The sequence below is a fragment of the Mustela erminea genome, chromosome X (assembly GCF_009829155.1).
Source record: "Mustela erminea isolate mMusErm1 chromosome X, mMusErm1.Pri, whole genome shotgun sequence".
Classification (NCBI taxonomy): Eukaryota; Metazoa; Chordata; class Mammalia; order Carnivora; family Mustelidae; genus Mustela; species Mustela erminea.
In genome coordinates, this window is record NC_045635.1 from 44,559,014 (window position 1) to 44,575,743 (window position 16,730).

A 16,730-nucleotide genomic window follows, 5' to 3' on the forward strand; every position below is an offset into this window, starting at 1 on the left:
AACTTAGCATAGAAGAAAACTAAAAATAAATCTAATGACAATTTTTAAAACTTAGGAAATTACTGAAAAATGAGTTTAGAAATAATATAGATATAACAAATCCAATTCTTTTCTGCTGTGTTAAAAACTTCAGATATGTTCTTGAATTCACTCCCCCCTGCACTTGAGAGTGTATTCTTACCCTTTTCTCATAGAAGATTACTGGGACCCAGAGAACTGCAGAATCATGTCCATGGTCCCAGGGCAGGTACGTGTAACAAAATGAGCAAGATTAAAACAACAACAACAACAAGAACAACAACAAAAGATGAGCAAGGATATATAGGCAATCTCCAAGCGTCTATGGACGTTGTAAAAAAAAAAAAAAAAATCTTAGGCGAAGGTGCTACCTTGCCAAGACGTTAGTTACCCCAGTAAAATTTTTAGGATCGAGGAAGGGTCTTTTGGCCTCATTTTCAACAAGTGGTCAACCGGGCTAGTGCAGATAAAGGGGCAGCCCCAAAAGTTCTTAGAACCCGAGCACTCCCTTGTATTACATTCCCACTCTCCACCCAGCACAGCAGGGTGACAAGTTAGCCAGATTTACACATATGGCTGAGGATGCCACAGACAGGATAAGGAAAAGGACGGCCGCCCAACCGCAAAACGGAGTGGCCCAGAGATCCCTGCTCCGGGTTCTCCCCGCCATCCACCTCCACCCTCACCCTTACTACCCCTCACCAGCTCAGCCGCGGGTCCTGGCGCCGGGCGCGCCCCACCTCGACCCTGCGTATTAGTCCTAGCCAGGGTCAGGAGCCTGGTGGCGGCAAACAACACTGCAGAAAGCAAGCCAGGAGTCCAGTGAAGCTGGCTACAAAGAACACTGTCTTGTACATGGCTCTAGCGTCCTCGCAGTCCCTCAATGAGATGGACCTGGGCGCTCAGCGGGAGCGCTGGGAGACGTTCAGGAAGCGGCGGAGCCTCAGCTGCAAGGGCGCCGCCAAGTTCCTGCTGGACACCGTGTACCCAGGCCTGGTGTATCACACCCGAGGCTGCCACTGCGGCGCGGTCCGCTTCGCCTTCTGGGCCCCCGCAGACCTGCGCGTGGTGGATTGCAGCTGCAGGCTGTGCAGGAAGAAGCAGCACCGACACTTCCTCGCCCCGGCCTCGCGCTTCACTCTCCTGCTGGGCGCCGAGAGCATCGTCACCTATCGATCCCACGCGCACCCGGCGCTGCACAGCTTCTGCAGCAGGCGCGGGGTGCAGAGTTTCCACGCCTCTGTCTCTGACCCCGGCGTGTATGGCGTCGCCCCGCACTGGCTGGACAAGGGAACATTTTCCTAGAGGTAAAGCCCACAAACTCGTGAAGGCCCCCTTACGGTCTGAGCAGTACACGCTCAGCTTTAAATAATTAAGCAAGTTGACTATTTATTTAAGTGTTCTATGTTTATGGCTCTAGAGGCATGTGCTCCAAGTAAGCAAATCGTGGTTGTTGAATCTGTTTTTCAGGGTGGTGGCTTGCCCTGCAACCTCAATTATCCCATGGGTAATAAAAAAACCACAACAACAACAACAACAAACCTTATTCAGTTTGTACAGGGTCTTCTTGTTATATGAAAGGTGGTGATGATTTCCAGCCTCTTCACACAATGGCACTGAAAACCAAAAGTCCTCTTTGTGGCCATTTTTGCAGTACTCTAAAATGAGTATAAGGTTCTGAATTAGAAATATCATGGCAGGGGCGCCTGGGTGGTTTAGCGGTTAAGCATCTGCCTTTGGCTCAGGTCGTGATCCTTGGGTCCTGCAATCCATCCCTGAGTCAGGCTCCCTGCTCAGCTGGGAGCCTGCTTCTGCCCCTCCCCTGCTCCTGCGCAGGGGTGCTCTCTCTCTTTCTCTCTCTCTCTCTCAAATAAATGAATAAAATCTTAAAAAAAAAAGAAATATAATGGCAAATTTCAGAGAAACAGAAAAGATGAAAGTCTCAGAGCCAGAGCAGAATTAAGTAGGGTGTGCAGAATGGGGGTTGGGGGATTGGTTAAGTGGGGATTTCATGAAAGGCTGGTGTAACTACTTAACTTTAAAGATCTTGTGTGTATGTTATTTTGAGAAAACTAAAGACTAGGTGATGCATTTTATATAAAATAGCCTGTAGAAATTATATGTAAAGAAATACATAGAAATGGTAAATTTAATTTCAAGAAGATTAAATAAATGCTTAAACATATAATTCCTTAAAGTTATCGCCTCCTTTTTTAAATGTTTTTGTTTTATTTTCAGTTAGCTAACATACAGTGTTATAGGAGTTTCAGGTGTACATTATAATGATTCAACAATTCCAAACATCACTCTGTGCTCATCACAAGTGTATTCCTTAATCTCCAACACCTAGTTAACTCATCCCCCTACCCACCTCCCCTCTGGTAACCATCAGTTTGTTCTCTATAGTTAAGATCCGCTTCTTGGTTTGCTCCCCTCCACCAGCTTCTTTCCCCTTTGCCTGTTTGTTTTGTTTTGTGTCACAGGGTGAAGAAAGAACATTAAAGCATTAAGAAAATAGAACCAAAGGTCAGTCTTAAGGGAGGGTTCAATTTGAAAGGCTGCCAGAATTGTTTGTTTGTTTTTGTGAATGGGAAATGAAGGAGATTTTTTAAAATTTTTTAATTAAATTTTTAATTTTCTAAATTCCAATGTAGTTAACACACAGTACTATATTAGTTTCAAATGTAAAATATAGTGATCCAACAGTTCCTACATTACTCAATGCTTATGAAGACAAGTGCACTCCTTATTCCAAATCACCTATTTAACATCCCCCCTCACTCCTCCTTTCTGGTAACCATCAGTTCTGTATAATTAAGAGTCTCTTTCTTGATTTCTCTCCCTCTCTCTCTCTGTTTCTCTTTTATTTTGTCCCTTTGCTTATTTGTTTTATTTCTTAAATTCCACATATGAGTGAAATTATATGGTATTTGTCCTTCTCTGACTTATTTCGCTAAGCATTATACTCTCTAGCTCAGTCCATAGCATTGCAAATGGCAAGATTTCATTATTTTTGCAGCTGAAGAATATTCCATTGTAAATATATACCACAACTCCTTTATCCATGGACACATGGGTTGCTTCCATATCTTAGCTATGGTAAAGTAACACTTCTGTAAACATAGAGGTGTATGTGTTCCTTTGGATTAATGTTTTTGTATTCTTTGGTTGAATACCAGTAGTGCAATTGCTGAATCATAAGGTAGTTCTATTTTTAACTTTCTGAGGAAACTCCATACTGTTTTCCACGTTGGCTGCACCACTTTGCATTCCCACCAACAGTGCAAGAATATTCCTTCTTCTCCACATCCTTGCCAACACTGGCTGTTCTTTGTGTTGTTGATTTTAGCCATTCTGACAGGTGTGAGGTTGCCTCCCCCTTGTTCATGTTAATTGTAACTATTTGTAAATTACGTGTTTTACTCTTGATCCCAGCAGGTTTGCACATTCCTTAACTTCAGTAGTAATTAGAAAATTACACTTGGCTAAATTTGGAATAAGCAACACAAGAGAGGAGATTTTATCCCTATTTCCCAAATGGAGAAAATCACTGCTGAAAAAATGAAGTACTTGTTTAAAGACATACACTAAGTAAGTGGTGGGCCTGGGACAGTTGCCCAAGTCCATCTGAGGTTTCAATCTATGTTATCTGTAGTATCTCTCTCTCCCTTTTCTAGAATGCACATCTTTTAATACCCAACACTTTATCAGAAAATGATGTGATTCTTTTACTGGGTTTGGGAACCAAAATTACTATTGAATGCACAAGGAAAGTTGTGCATTCAATAGTAAAATCATACCATTCTTTCAAGGGATCACAAATTCCTAAAACAATAAAAATGTTATTTAGAAGTTAGAAGAAAAGATAGAAATCTTCCAAATTTATTTAGTGGAATCTAGCCCCTGATTCTGAAACCTAGAAGAAATAGTATTCTACACACATAGAGAAATATGGATCTATTTTACTTATTTATAATTTATTTATTTATAGATTAAATTTTTTATCAATAAAGTTTGAATAAAATTCAACAGTGTTTAAAAATCTACCATGCCTTGGTATTTTCCTAGTCATGAGAATATGGTATAGTATTAGGAATATTTCAACATTTTAATAATGCACTATATCCATTAGTCAAAAGAGAAAAATCATATGACCATCTTAAGTGCTGAACAAAGAATTCAATAAATTCAAACTGAAGTTTTTCTTAGTTCTTGTTTAGTTCTTAATCTGTCATCAGATGACAGAATTATGTAAAAATTCTCCACTACTACACATGTATAATTCCTTATCCAAGAGTCTCGGGACTAAATATTTCAGAATTCATATACCATACATTATATAAATCCACAGCAGGGTCTGGAGCAATACTACTAAATCTAATACAACAATATTTCTGCAGTGAAACATATAAATAATCACTCCAACATATATAAAGATTGCAACTAGCCTTATGTCAGTTTAGGTCAAATTTTATGGGCAAATGAATCAGGAAAATTAAGTTCAGTTTTCAAAGCATTTCAACTTTAAAATTGCCTATATGGGATTATGAGTCTAAAGCATATGTCAGTTCTTCTTGCCTTTTATAAGGTTTTTTCTTTTATGTTGGCTTTTATTTGTTGTTGAAGTAGAACATATAAAAAGAAGAGTGCACAAATTATAAGAGGCAACAACTTGATGATATTTTACAAAGTGAAAACATGGGGATACATGCACCCTGATATTCATAGTAGCATTATGAACAATAACCAAACTATGGAGAGAGCCCAAATGTCTATCAACTGATGAATGGATAAAGAAGATGTGGTACATATATACAATAGAATATTATTCAGCCATCAAAAAGATGAAATCTTGCATTTGCAACGATGTGGATGGAGCTAGAATGTATTATGTTAGGTGAAGTGAGTCAGTCAGAGAAAGACAAATACTATATGATCTCACTCATATGTGGAATTTAAGAAAGAATACAGTTGAACATATGAGAAGAGGGAAATGGAAAAAAGGGAGAGAAGGAAACAAAGCATAAGAGACTCTTAATGATATAGAACAAACTTGAGGGTTGATGAAGGGAAGTGGTGGAGATGGACTAGTTGGGTGATGGGTATTAAGGAGGGCACTTGTACAAATGAGCATTAGCTGTTGTACGTAAATGACGAATCACTGAATTCTATCCCAGAAACCAATTTGCATTTTATATTAACTACCTATTATTAAAAAAAAAAGTGATGACATGAATCAAGAGTAAGAAACCTATATTAAGCCCCAGAAAACTATATTATTCCCCCACCTAGTCATTACATTTGACTTAACCACTATTCTGACCTATGTCACTATATATTCATTTTGCCTGTTTTTTAAACTTTATACAAACGGAATTATCGTGTACCTTTTTAATGATTGGTTTGCTTCACTTAATACTCTGATTTGGGGCTCTGTTTATATATATATTTGCTGTATATAGGGCTATTTGCTTGTTTCATGTCTGTGTGGTATTCCCTATTATGAGTATACCACACTGTATTTATTCACTCAGCTGTTAATAGGTGTTTGGATTGTTTCCAGTTCCTGAATACCATCAATAATGATGCCATAAACATTTTTATTCATGTGTTTTGGAGAACATGTTTGCACTCCTGTTTGATATATACATGGATTGTGTAATAGCCAGAATCTGTGGTGATGACCGGTGACCCTTGTCTTTTCCCAGTCTCCTCCTATTGGATGTAGATGGAACTTGTGGACATGAAAAGATATCACTCCCATGATGATGTGAAATTATATAGCAAAAGGGATTTTGCAGATGTAATTAAGGGCACAGATCAGTTGACCTTAAGATCAGGAGATTGGTCGGGGTGGGCCAGACCTAATCAGGGGACCACTTACAAGGGCCTGGGCCCCTCCCAAAAGAGATATTTGAGGCACGAGAGAGTATTTTTGGGGGACCACATGCTGAGGAACTGAAGGCAGCCTCTAGGAGACAAGTGTTGTCCCCAGCTGACAGTCAACAAGAGAAAGAGTCCTCAGTCCTCCAGCAGCCTGGAATGGACTCTGGCTGACAACGTGGATGTGTTTGAAAGGGACTCTTCCCAAAAGCCTCCAGAAAGGGACAGAACAAGTCCACTGCTGTCTCACCCTGTGAGACCTGAGCGGGAAAGCCAGTCACACTGGGCATAGGTTTTTTACCTGCACAACTGTGAGCCAATAAATGGGGTTGTTTTAAGCTGTTAGGAGCATGGGACATATTTTGGTACCTGAATGTGGGGTGCCGCCACTGTAAACAGCTAAAGATGTAAGTGTGGCTTTGGGGGAGTGGGTGAGGGTGCCATAGAGGGGGAGGGCTGGAGGAATTTTGAGGTGCACACTAGAGAAAGCCCAAGTGGCCTTAGAGAAAGCCCTGTTGGGCACCTGGGTGGCTCAGTCTGTTAAGGGTCTGAGTTTGCTCAGGTCATGATCTTGGGGTCCTCCCATGGGGTCTGGTAGCTGGCTCCCTGCTCAGTGGGGAGTCTGCTTCTCCCTCTGCCCCTCCCCCCACTCATGTGTACATTCTCTCTCTCTCTCTCCCTCGCCAACACAAATAAATAAATAAAATCTTAAGAAAAGAAAAGAAAAAGCCCCGATTGCCTCTGACAGACCTTTAGTAGAAAACTGCTGAATTTCCAAACAGCGCTGAGACTCTTGACTCCTTGTTACTTTCCGTTCCCGTCCCCCCCCCAAATTAAATCAGAATGTTATAGGTGTTATCCTATGCCTGTCCCAACATTGTATATTGGGGTAAGATAGTCTATCACTTTAGTGTCACTGGTGCCAGTTGGAAAGGGATTGTGCCCTGGGAGTTGTACTGCATGGATTTTACCCAGAAACCTCATCCATGCCTACTTTCAGAGGACTGAGATGAGATTCTGGACTGATGAGCTGATGAGCTTTCAGTGAGCATTTGGAATTGAGCTGATGCCATACAACTAGGAGAAATTTGGAGACTGTGGAATGGAGTGAATGAATTTTATATATGGGACAGACTGGATCCCTGGGGGCCAGAGGGTAGACTGTGGTTGGCAGAATTCTAGGATGATTGCTAATGACCTTCCGCCTTGTGTAATACCCCCCTGTTAAGTGTGAGTGTGCATTTCCAGAGGGACTCATCTGTGTGTGGATGTTCAGAGAATCAATGTGGCAAGGAACTGTGAGAAATCTCTGGGAGATAGAAGTGGAACTAAATTCTTCCAATGCCTTGAATGAGCTGGGAAATGTATTCCTCCAAAGAGCCCCCAGAAAGAAACACAAGCTGGCTGTCTTAAATCAGCTTGGACTGCTATAACACACTGGAGGGCTTAAATAAGAAGCATTTATTTCTCATGGTTCTAGAGGCTGGCGAGTCCAAAATTAAGGTGTTGGCAATTTTATGTCTGATGAAGGTCCACTTCTTGGTTTGCAGATGGCCACCTTCTTGCTGTACCCTTACAGGCTCTGTTCTTTTCATCCCCTTATAAGGGCACCAGTCCCATCATGGGGCCACTCCTTCATTATCTCTTCCAAACCCATTTCCCTTCAGAAGGCTCCTCCAAATACCATCACAATGGGGAATAGGGTTTCAACTTTGCAGATTTTAGGGGGACACAAACATTTAGCCTGTAGAATTGGACAACTAATTTCTCAGGCTGATTTCACCCTGTGAGGCCCTGAGCAGAGAACCCACCCACACCATGCATGAACTTCTGAAATTACAGCATTGTGAGCTAAAAATGGACATTATTTTAAGCCACTACATTTGTGGTAATTTAGTATGCAGAAATAGAAAACTAATACAGATGGAGTTGCTGGGTTCCAGAAAATGCAAAAATTCAGCTTTCAAACTGCCAAGCAGTCTTCCCCACAGTACTACCAATTGACACTCCCACTAGCAGTTAGAATTTCAGTTTCTCTCTATTTTCTCCAACTCTTGATATTGGTAGAGATTTGGGGTATTCTGGAAGATGTTTACAGATATTTCATAATTTGAATTTGCATTTCCTTGATGACTGAGTTTGGGCAATATTTTTTCTTCATAATTTTTGATGCTAATATGTAGAAATATAACTCAATTTTGTAATATTGATCTTATGTCAAACTAAATTCACTTATTCTAACATGATATATATATTTATTTGCTTTAACTAATTTTGTGTAAACGATTTGTATCTCTTTTTTTTTTAAGAGCTGAGAAGACTTCCCCCCAAAGACCCCAAGACATTTTACATTTATATTTTATAAACTACAACTGGGAAATGTCCATTCACAAACCAGTCACTGGAATGGTAATGAGATTACCATGACCTGGTTAGTTAAACATACTGCCCTTTATATATTAGATATATTACATTATGATTATGATGATCACAATTTTTCCTTTTTAACCAAATATATAACTACTTTGAAATTAATGCTTTGAGGGTTGAGAATCAGGTGAGAGATGATGATGAATTGTTATTTGTAGAATATTCTTCCATGTAAACTGGTTGAAATTAAAATTCTTAAGTTATATAATTTCTTAAGCAATGACTAGAATATTTTTTGTGAAAAAAAATCTGTAGCTTGTTGACTTTTTTTTGAGATTTTATTTGTTTATTTGACAGAGAGAGACACAGCAAGAGAGGGAACACAAGCAGAGAGAGAGGGAGAAGCACCCTTCCCCCCGAGCAGAGTGCCTGATTTGGGGCTCAATCCCAGGACCTTCGGATCATGACCTGAGCTGAAGGCAGATGCTTAAAAACTGAGCCACCCAGGCACCCCTTGTTGAATTTTTTAAATGAATTAATTTCAAAAAGCAGCCCTTCTACTATTTAAAAAGCACAAGATCATCATAGAAAATTTAACACCTACATATATCAAACTTTTAAGAATAGTTATCAGTGGAAGGATTGTGATTTAAATTTTGTCTTGACCTTTTCTGAGTTATCTAAATGCTCTGTGACAGATTTTGTCAAACTTGACAGCTTTGGCATTTTGCGTCAGACAATTGCATGTTGTCAGAGGCTCTCCTATGCGCTGAAGTAATTGGGAGTATCCCTGGCACCTGCATACTAGATGCCAGGAGCACCTCTCCCTCTCTTTGAAATTTTCAAAATTCTCCCCCCACATTAAGGGGCAAAATGCCCCTGGTTGAGAACTGCACTACAGTGAATAAAATTCTAATATATGTAGAGAGCTTAGGTAGATATAAAATTACACAGATGTAAATATAGATCAGCAGATAGAGTACATCGTGTCCTTTTTGTGTATCATAGATATTGTCCCATGGTACTAAAATTTTTTTCAAAAACATCCTGTAAAAGCTGCATGTTTATTCTATGGACATCTGATATCCTATTGGAAAGTGAGATTGTTTCAGATTACTTAAAATAAATGACACTATAATAATCACCTTTGGGCATATAACATTGTGAGTATATGAATATTTCTTCAGAATTAGTCCCCAGAAGAGAAATTGCGGCGTCAATTTTAATTCTCTTTTTAAGGTTTTGTTTTGTTTTGGTTTTTTGGGGGTGTTTTTTGTTTGTTTTGAGAGAGAGAGAGAGTGTAGGGGAGGGGGCAGAGGGAATGAGAACCTCAAGCAAACTCTGCTGAGTGCAGAGCCCAAGGTGGGGCTTGATCCCATGAGCCTGAGATCATGAACTGAGCTGAAACCATAATCAACTGAGCCATCCAGGCACCCCTAAGACTTTTCATATGTATCATTAGCCTTTCCATCAGGCAAAAATTTTATGAATTTGTAACACCATTCAGTAGTATAAAAGATAGATTTTTTTACAAACAGCTCAAAACCTAATTAAATATTAAAACTGTTTTTTAAAAAGATTTTATTTATTTATTTGACAGAGAGAGAGATCACACATAGGCAGAGAGGCAGTCGTGGGGTGGGGGAAGCAGGCTCCCTGCCAAACAGAGAGCCTGATGCAGGGCTCAATCTCAGGACCCTGAGATCATGACCTGAGCAGAAGGCAGAGGCTTAACCCACTGAGCCACCCAGGTGCCCTGAAACTGTTTTAAAAGCGCAAATAACTGCACTTTTTTCTGAGTATACGAGTTATGTATTCTCACTGAAAACATTCAGAAGATACAGTATGAGAGACTAAAACTCATCCTTGTAGTTATTTTTCTTCTATGTGCACATACATACACATACACTATCTCTAAACAGGAGCACAAGGAAAGAAAAAGGAGAAGGCACTGAAGACACACCAGTGGGGTTAAAAGGGGACTTAAGGACTTCCTTAGCATAAAGTTTGAGATTTTTAGAGAAGATTATATATGTCTCCATTAAATAATTTTTATATATATAATTTATATATATAAATATATAAAATATATCTCATACATACTATATATAATAGATATATAGTAGATATATAGTTATGTATATATATTATATATCTAAATACTGTATATATTATATATCCATTATATGTCTGTTGTATATGACTCCTTTATATGTATTTATTTTTTACTGTGTGTGTATATATATATATATATATATATATATATATATGTATGTATATATACAGACACATCCTTCAAAGAGAACAAGGAATAGATGGAAGCATTTTAGTTATTACTAAGTTAAGGATCATGACTGGGTGGCTCGGTAGGTTAAGCACCTGCCTTCAACTCACGTCATGATCCCGGGGCCCTGGGTCTGAGTCCTGAATCAGGTTCCCTGCTCAGTGAGGGGTCTGTTTCTTGCTCTCCCTCTGCTGCTCTTTTTATCTCTCTTTCAAATAAATAATCTTTACAAATAAAGTTAAGGGTCATGATTAAGGCCCTGAGATTCCATAAAGGAGGAAAGGAAATATCTCAGAGAGTAAATTGAAATTACTCCCAAGAGGAAACTGGATCCATGAAACTGGTGAACGGTGACCTAGAATTAAGAGAATGGCTTCAATATAAGTTGGGGTTCATAACCCTAAATGACAGGAACAAGTATAGAAGATATAGTGGCCAACATAATCAGAACAGGGATCACCAATTCCCACTGTGTCCCCAATCTGCAAGCCTTCCCTTTTCAGGAAGTAGCACCAATGTCTGCCCAGATACTGTGGCCAAAATCTGGGCGTCATCACTGATTGCTGTCCTTCCCTCATTATCTCAGACATTTATGTTTTCTCAACTGAAGCCTCAGACAATGACATCATAGAACAGAACTGCTGTACCCTCTCTGAATTCCGGCTTTATAAAAGCCATGAACACAATTTAATGGATGCTGCTCCACACTATACTATATATAGTATATAGAATGGTAGATGACCAGAACATATTCTATTCATTTATTCTTCATTTAAATCCATCCTTCATCACTATTTCATTTTCCACATTGTTTTTGTTCAATTCCCATTCCATCTTTCATAATCTTGTGTTTTGTATTTCATTACATCTTTTAATGTTATTTTAAAATTTATAATGTGCATTTCATAGTCAATTCATTTCAAGCCATTGCATATTTTATTCCATTTTGTAGTTTTTCCCATTTCAACTCGAATTTTCCTTCTCTTTGCTATTTTATTTCACACGATATTCCATTCCATTTTTTTTTTTAAAGATTTTACTTATTTGACGGAGAGAGACACCCAGAGAGAGGGAACATAAGCAGGGGGAGCAGGAGAGCGAGAAGCAGGCTTCCCGCTGAGCAGGGAGCCCAATGTGGGTCTGGATCCCAGGATGCTGGGATCATGACCTGAGCCAAAGGCAGCCACTTAATGACTGAGCCACCCAGGCGCCCTCCATTCCATTTTTCATATAAAAATATATTTTTCTTTCATTCCATATGCTATATTTATTTCTGTTGTGCATTCCACTCCTTTTCCCCATTATACTTCATTCAATCTCCATCCCATTCAATTTCCCATTTCACCTCCACTGCAATCAGTCTCCACTTCATCCCATTCTGCATTCCCTTTCACATCCATTTTCCATTCCACATTATTTAATGTTCCAAATACCATATTCCATTCTATTCTGAGTTGTTTCAGTCCCGTTACTCATCCATCCCACTAAGTATCCATTCCATTCTGCCAAAATTGCTGTAACAGCAACTTTCAGGAAAATCAGTTATCAATATTTTTATCAAAGGATTACAGATGTGCATGGTCAGTATTAAGAATTTTCTAGGAACTTATCCACAGTGAGGTTATATTTGAAACTATAAATAATTTTTAGCAAAAAGGATATGCCTCACACTGATGTGTTTATAAAAAGTTGGGAACATGCTGATCAATACAGCAGTGTTTAAAAATGTAAGCTTCCTCCATAAAAGGAATATTTTGTAGTTACACTGACCTTGTGGAACCATATTTATTGACATGGGAAGTGTGTTTTCTAGACCCAAAACACAGGTTACAAAATAGTATGTATGCATAAATAATTCCATTTTATGAAAAAGAACTATGAATTATTTAAGAATGGCCATTCTACCAAAAATGAAACATTTCTAATATTTTTCCCCAAGGGTATGTGGGAATTTAGGTTCTAGTTTTCCTACGTTAGGTTCTATGTGCTTTTCTGTTTTGGGTTCTGAGCATGCAGTAATAATAACTTTTATAATTATGATTACAGTGTCCAAATTATTAAACTTTAAGTCTGCATCACAGCATAATAGAGAGCCATAGCCAGGAATGGAGACTGGGTCAAACAAATTAATGTACATTCATCAGTGGATTACTATGCAGCCCATACAAATGATGATGTATATTTAAGGACAGTGTTATCCTTAATTCAGGGCAACGCCAGCCCATGCCTCAGGAGATGAGGTAGGGGGAAGCATGTTACATCAAAATCCCCCTCTGATACAAAGCAGTGCTGAAATCCCGAACCAAGACAGCAAGGGCCCCATCCATTTTCTTGATTTCAGGCAGCTTTCAAGACTCCAGTGCAGAGTCATCCAGATAACAGGGAAGAGTTCTGGGACGGTCTTTTCTAGAGTCAGACACAGGCCGTGTCCTGTCGGGATTCCAGGAGGGATACTCAGCTCAGCGGTTAACTCCTGTTGGCCAGTGTGGTATTTCTTTCAGGCCACTGCTTGAAAGTTTCACCATCAGAGTGGTGCTGACAAGCTAAACTGATTTGGGGTGACTCAAAGTGTTTATACAGAGAGCATTGCCACCCCTGCCTGACCCAGGTATGGATGGGGGAATTCACATCGTGGACCCAGCAGCATCGGTCCACCGTACCGCAGAGCACACGGTCTGGTTTGGCGCCGAACGGAGCTAGGTTGGCTCGCTCCCTTTAAGACGAGAGTCACGTGACAACTGACCGACCAATCAGAAGCAAAAATCCAAGCAGGGCACGCCCATCCTCCTCACTCCTTCCCCCGGAGTTCTACTCAGGCGGCATCTGCAGCCGCGCTCTCATAGCTCTGAGAGAGAATCTAGCATTATGGCCACTCCATCGTCCGACAAGAAAGCGCAGAAGCAACCGCAGGGTGAGGTGCCCGTAGGGCCGAAGAACGAGGTCGCCTCTGCCCCTGGTGACGCCCATGGGGTCAGCAACCCCGATCCTGGTGCCTCGGTCCCCTCGGTCTTGAGCGGTCTTTCTCCATCGGGTGGTGGCGCCCCACACAGCAGCACAGCAGGTTCCTCTGCCTCCACCCTGGCTGCTGTCGGCGCCATTTCGATCAACGGCGAGGGCCTGGGGCTGCCCTCCACAGCCCGTGTGCAGGAGAGGGAGTGTGCTGACCTCCAGGGCGGCCGCAGTCCCCACGCCGAGCTGAGATGTGTGGTGCCCGGAGCGGGCCAAGGTCTCCAGGCCTCACACGCAGGTGGCGTGGGCACCGTGGTGCAAGCCATGAGGGGAGTTGGCCAGGCCAGGGGGCCTCCGACCCTGCCCACGAGCCTGGGGAAAGGCCGTGGGAGGAAGCAGCTCGGCCGCAAGGAGACTGCCCAGGCTCAGAAGCCTCCAGGGTGTCGCTGTCTGTTTCCTGGGCTTCTCGTGCCTCAGTGCCCCGTGCCTTCGCCGCCATCTTCTCCGGGGCCTCAGCCCAGAGGTCGTCGCCGTTCTCGGGCTTCTCCGTGGGGTCAAGCAGCCCAGCCAGGCCCTGCCCTCCGAAGTCAGGCCAGAGCACCAGGCCCAGCTCTCCGCAGTCAAGCAGCCAGACCAGGCCTCGTCCTCAACAGCCGCGCCACCCCGCTAGGCACTGTCTTCGGTGGTCATGCTTCCGGGTTGGTCTCTGCTCTTCGCAGCCGTACATCGGCACCAGGCCCTTCTCGTCGCCGTGGTGTACCCGCGCCAGGCCCTGCTCATCGCCCCGGTGCGTCCACGTCAGGCCCAGCTCTCCAGCGTCGCCGTGCATCCACGCCAGGCCCTGCTGTCCCTCGCCGCCACGTGCCTGGCCCTGCTTTCCGCAGGCGCCGCTGTAGTTCCGCGCCGGGCCCAGCTCTCCGCAGCCGCAGCCGTGCTTCCGCGCCGGGCCCAGCTCGCCGCAGCCGGAGCCGCAGCCGTGCTTCCGCGCCGGGCCCAGCTCTCCGCAGCCGCAGCCGTGCTTCCGCGCCGGGCCCAGCTCTCCGCAGCCGCAGCCGTGCTTCCGCGCCGGGCCCAGCTCTCCGCAGCAGCCGCCGCCGTGCTTCCGCGCCGGGCCCAGCTCTCCGCAGCAGCAGCCGCCGCCGTGCTTCCGCGCCGGGCCCAGCTCTCCGCAGCCGCCGCCGTGCTTCCGCGCCGGGCCCAGCTCTCCGCAGCCGCCGCCGTGCTTCCGCGCCGGGCCCAGCTCTCCGCAGCCGCCGCCGTGCTTCCGCGCCGGGCCCAGCTTTCCGCAGCCACACATCCGCGCCAGGTCCTACTTACGGCAACCGTGCAGCTGCTCCGGGTCCTGCTTTCCACAACCGTGCTTCCAGTCGCCGTGCATCTGGGCCGGGCCCTGCTCTCAATAACCACGCCAGCCCACCAGGCCCTGCTCTCCGCAGCCGTGCATCGGGGTCAGGCCCTTACCTCCGAAGCCGAGCCAACCCTATAGGCCCTGCCCTCCGCAGTGGCTGCCCGACTTCGGGCTTTGTCCTCCGGAGCCGCACCATCGAAAGGTCATCCTCTAGAAGCCTCGCCTCTCTACCTGTGCCTACTAGCCTGAGTCCTCCTTCTTCCCCTGGGGTAGCCTTACGAAGGCTGGTCTGCCAGAGCCCTTCAAGCTCTCCTAATCCTGAGGTCCCAAGCGTTGATGCCCAGCCCCGTTGGCATGCAGTCCGTATGCGAGCCTCATCTCCCTCTCCTCCTGGTAGGCTCTTTCCTTTCCCTGAACAGCTGTGTGGTGAAAGCCCCTCCTCTTCCTCTTCTGTCTCCTCCTCCGGGCCTCCTGGCCAGAGCCCCTCCTCTTCCTCCTCCTCCTCCTCCTCTTCCTCTTCTTCTTCCTCTTCTTCCTACTCTTCCTCCACTAGTTTTTCTGGCCAGAGCACCTCTTCCCCTAAGTTTAGTGGTTTGGGCTCCATCTCCACTCCTAGTCCTGCGAGCCTGAGGCGTGCTTTGCTGCCAGAGCTTGATGCCCTGAGCCCTCTCTCTCCAGGAGAGGAGGCTGAAACAGGGAGCATGCCTTCCTCCCCTATACCTCCAGTGGTGTGACAACCACAAAAGGAATTACCATGCACCCATTGGCCTGAAAGGGGGTGACTGCTCTGCAGTTAACCTGGGAGGTTTACAAGTGCTCTATTAACCAGCGTAATGAGAAATTTTGATGCTGTTTGGAGAGGCAGTTTTAAAGCCTCTTTTCCCCATAACTTTACTACCTAGCACTTACTTGCTATTGGCCCCTGATTCCAGGCCCACATTTTTCTGAAAAAAGGCCTGCCTTTGCCCCTATGTTAAGATTTCTCTTTTCCATGTTACCTTTGTATAATGAAATTTTTGAATGAATAAAATAAAAACGTTAACTTCATTTTTAAGATGTAGTTTTTTTATTGTCTAAAAAATATTAATCCTATATCTGATTTAGAGGATTAAAGAAAGTTGTTAGCATGCTAGCTGAGGTCTTGGGAAGAGAGAGGGAATAAAATCCTATTCCTATAGTCATTTATTTCTACTGTCTAAAATGCAGTTTTGTCCAGGAAATTCTATGGTATATACCCTCTTACCATAGGTGATTGGCAAATTTAGTCAAGAAAAGGCAGCAGGGTTCAGCCCAAGGAGGGGTGAAGCAGGTATTCAGCGTCAGGAAAGAGAGCATGACACTGTGTGTGTGTGTGTGTGTGTGTGTGTGTAAAGAGAATATGACTGTGCGTGTGTGTGTGTGTGTGTGTGTGTCTGTTGGGGGGAATACTTCCTTCCCAGAAGGAGAAAAACAGCAGGATTCTGGAGTACAAAGGGGAAAGTCTCAGTTTCTAGAGAAGGAAAAAATTTGTGTATTGGGAAAAGGGACTCATGAGATCTGTGTGGGGGAGAGAAAGGTCTGGGAGGGTGATTCCATTAAATCTAAATGTTAGATTTTTAGTGGGAAAAAATGTGTTAATGAAGAATCTCAATTAAAAAATAATTGTGACTAACTTTGTAAGCAGGTATGTAAGGGGGTGTGTGGGGCGTATGTGTGTATAGATGTATTAGGAGAGAACTGGATGGACACACACTACCATTCTGTGAACAGGATATATACGTTTTTTGGAATAACTGATGGTGTGGTCTTTTATGTGCTACATGTTACACTGATATATTGCTAGTTCTATAATGAAACTCAGCTATTTTTAAGGAAGTTGTGGAAACACAATGGGAGAAC

At 43.3% G+C, this 16,730-nt stretch overlaps 2 protein-coding genes across 2 annotated transcripts in view; both read left to right on the forward strand.

The window, feature by feature from the left end:
* The first annotated feature begins 873 nt into the window (after positions 1-873).
* Positions 874-16,730, forward strand: part of LOC116582247 (centromere protein V-like protein 1) — a 65,435-nt gene continuing 49,578 nt past the window's right edge. Inside the window, exon 1 of the mRNA XM_032329694.1 lies at positions 874-1,325. Coding sequence (XP_032185585.1) covers positions 874-1,323 — 450 coding nt within the window. The 3' untranslated portion in view covers positions 1,324-1,325. The remainder of the gene's footprint in view (positions 1,326-16,730) is intronic.
* Positions 13,330-15,831, forward strand: LOC116582248 (EZH inhibitory protein-like). Its single transcript, XM_032329695.1, has 2 exons — positions 13,330-15,273; positions 15,334-15,831. Exons 1-2 carry the CDS (start codon positions 13,421-13,423, stop codon positions 15,584-15,586), a joined length of 2,106 nt encoding a protein of 701 aa, XP_032185586.1. The 5' UTR covers positions 13,330-13,420; the 3' UTR covers positions 15,587-15,831.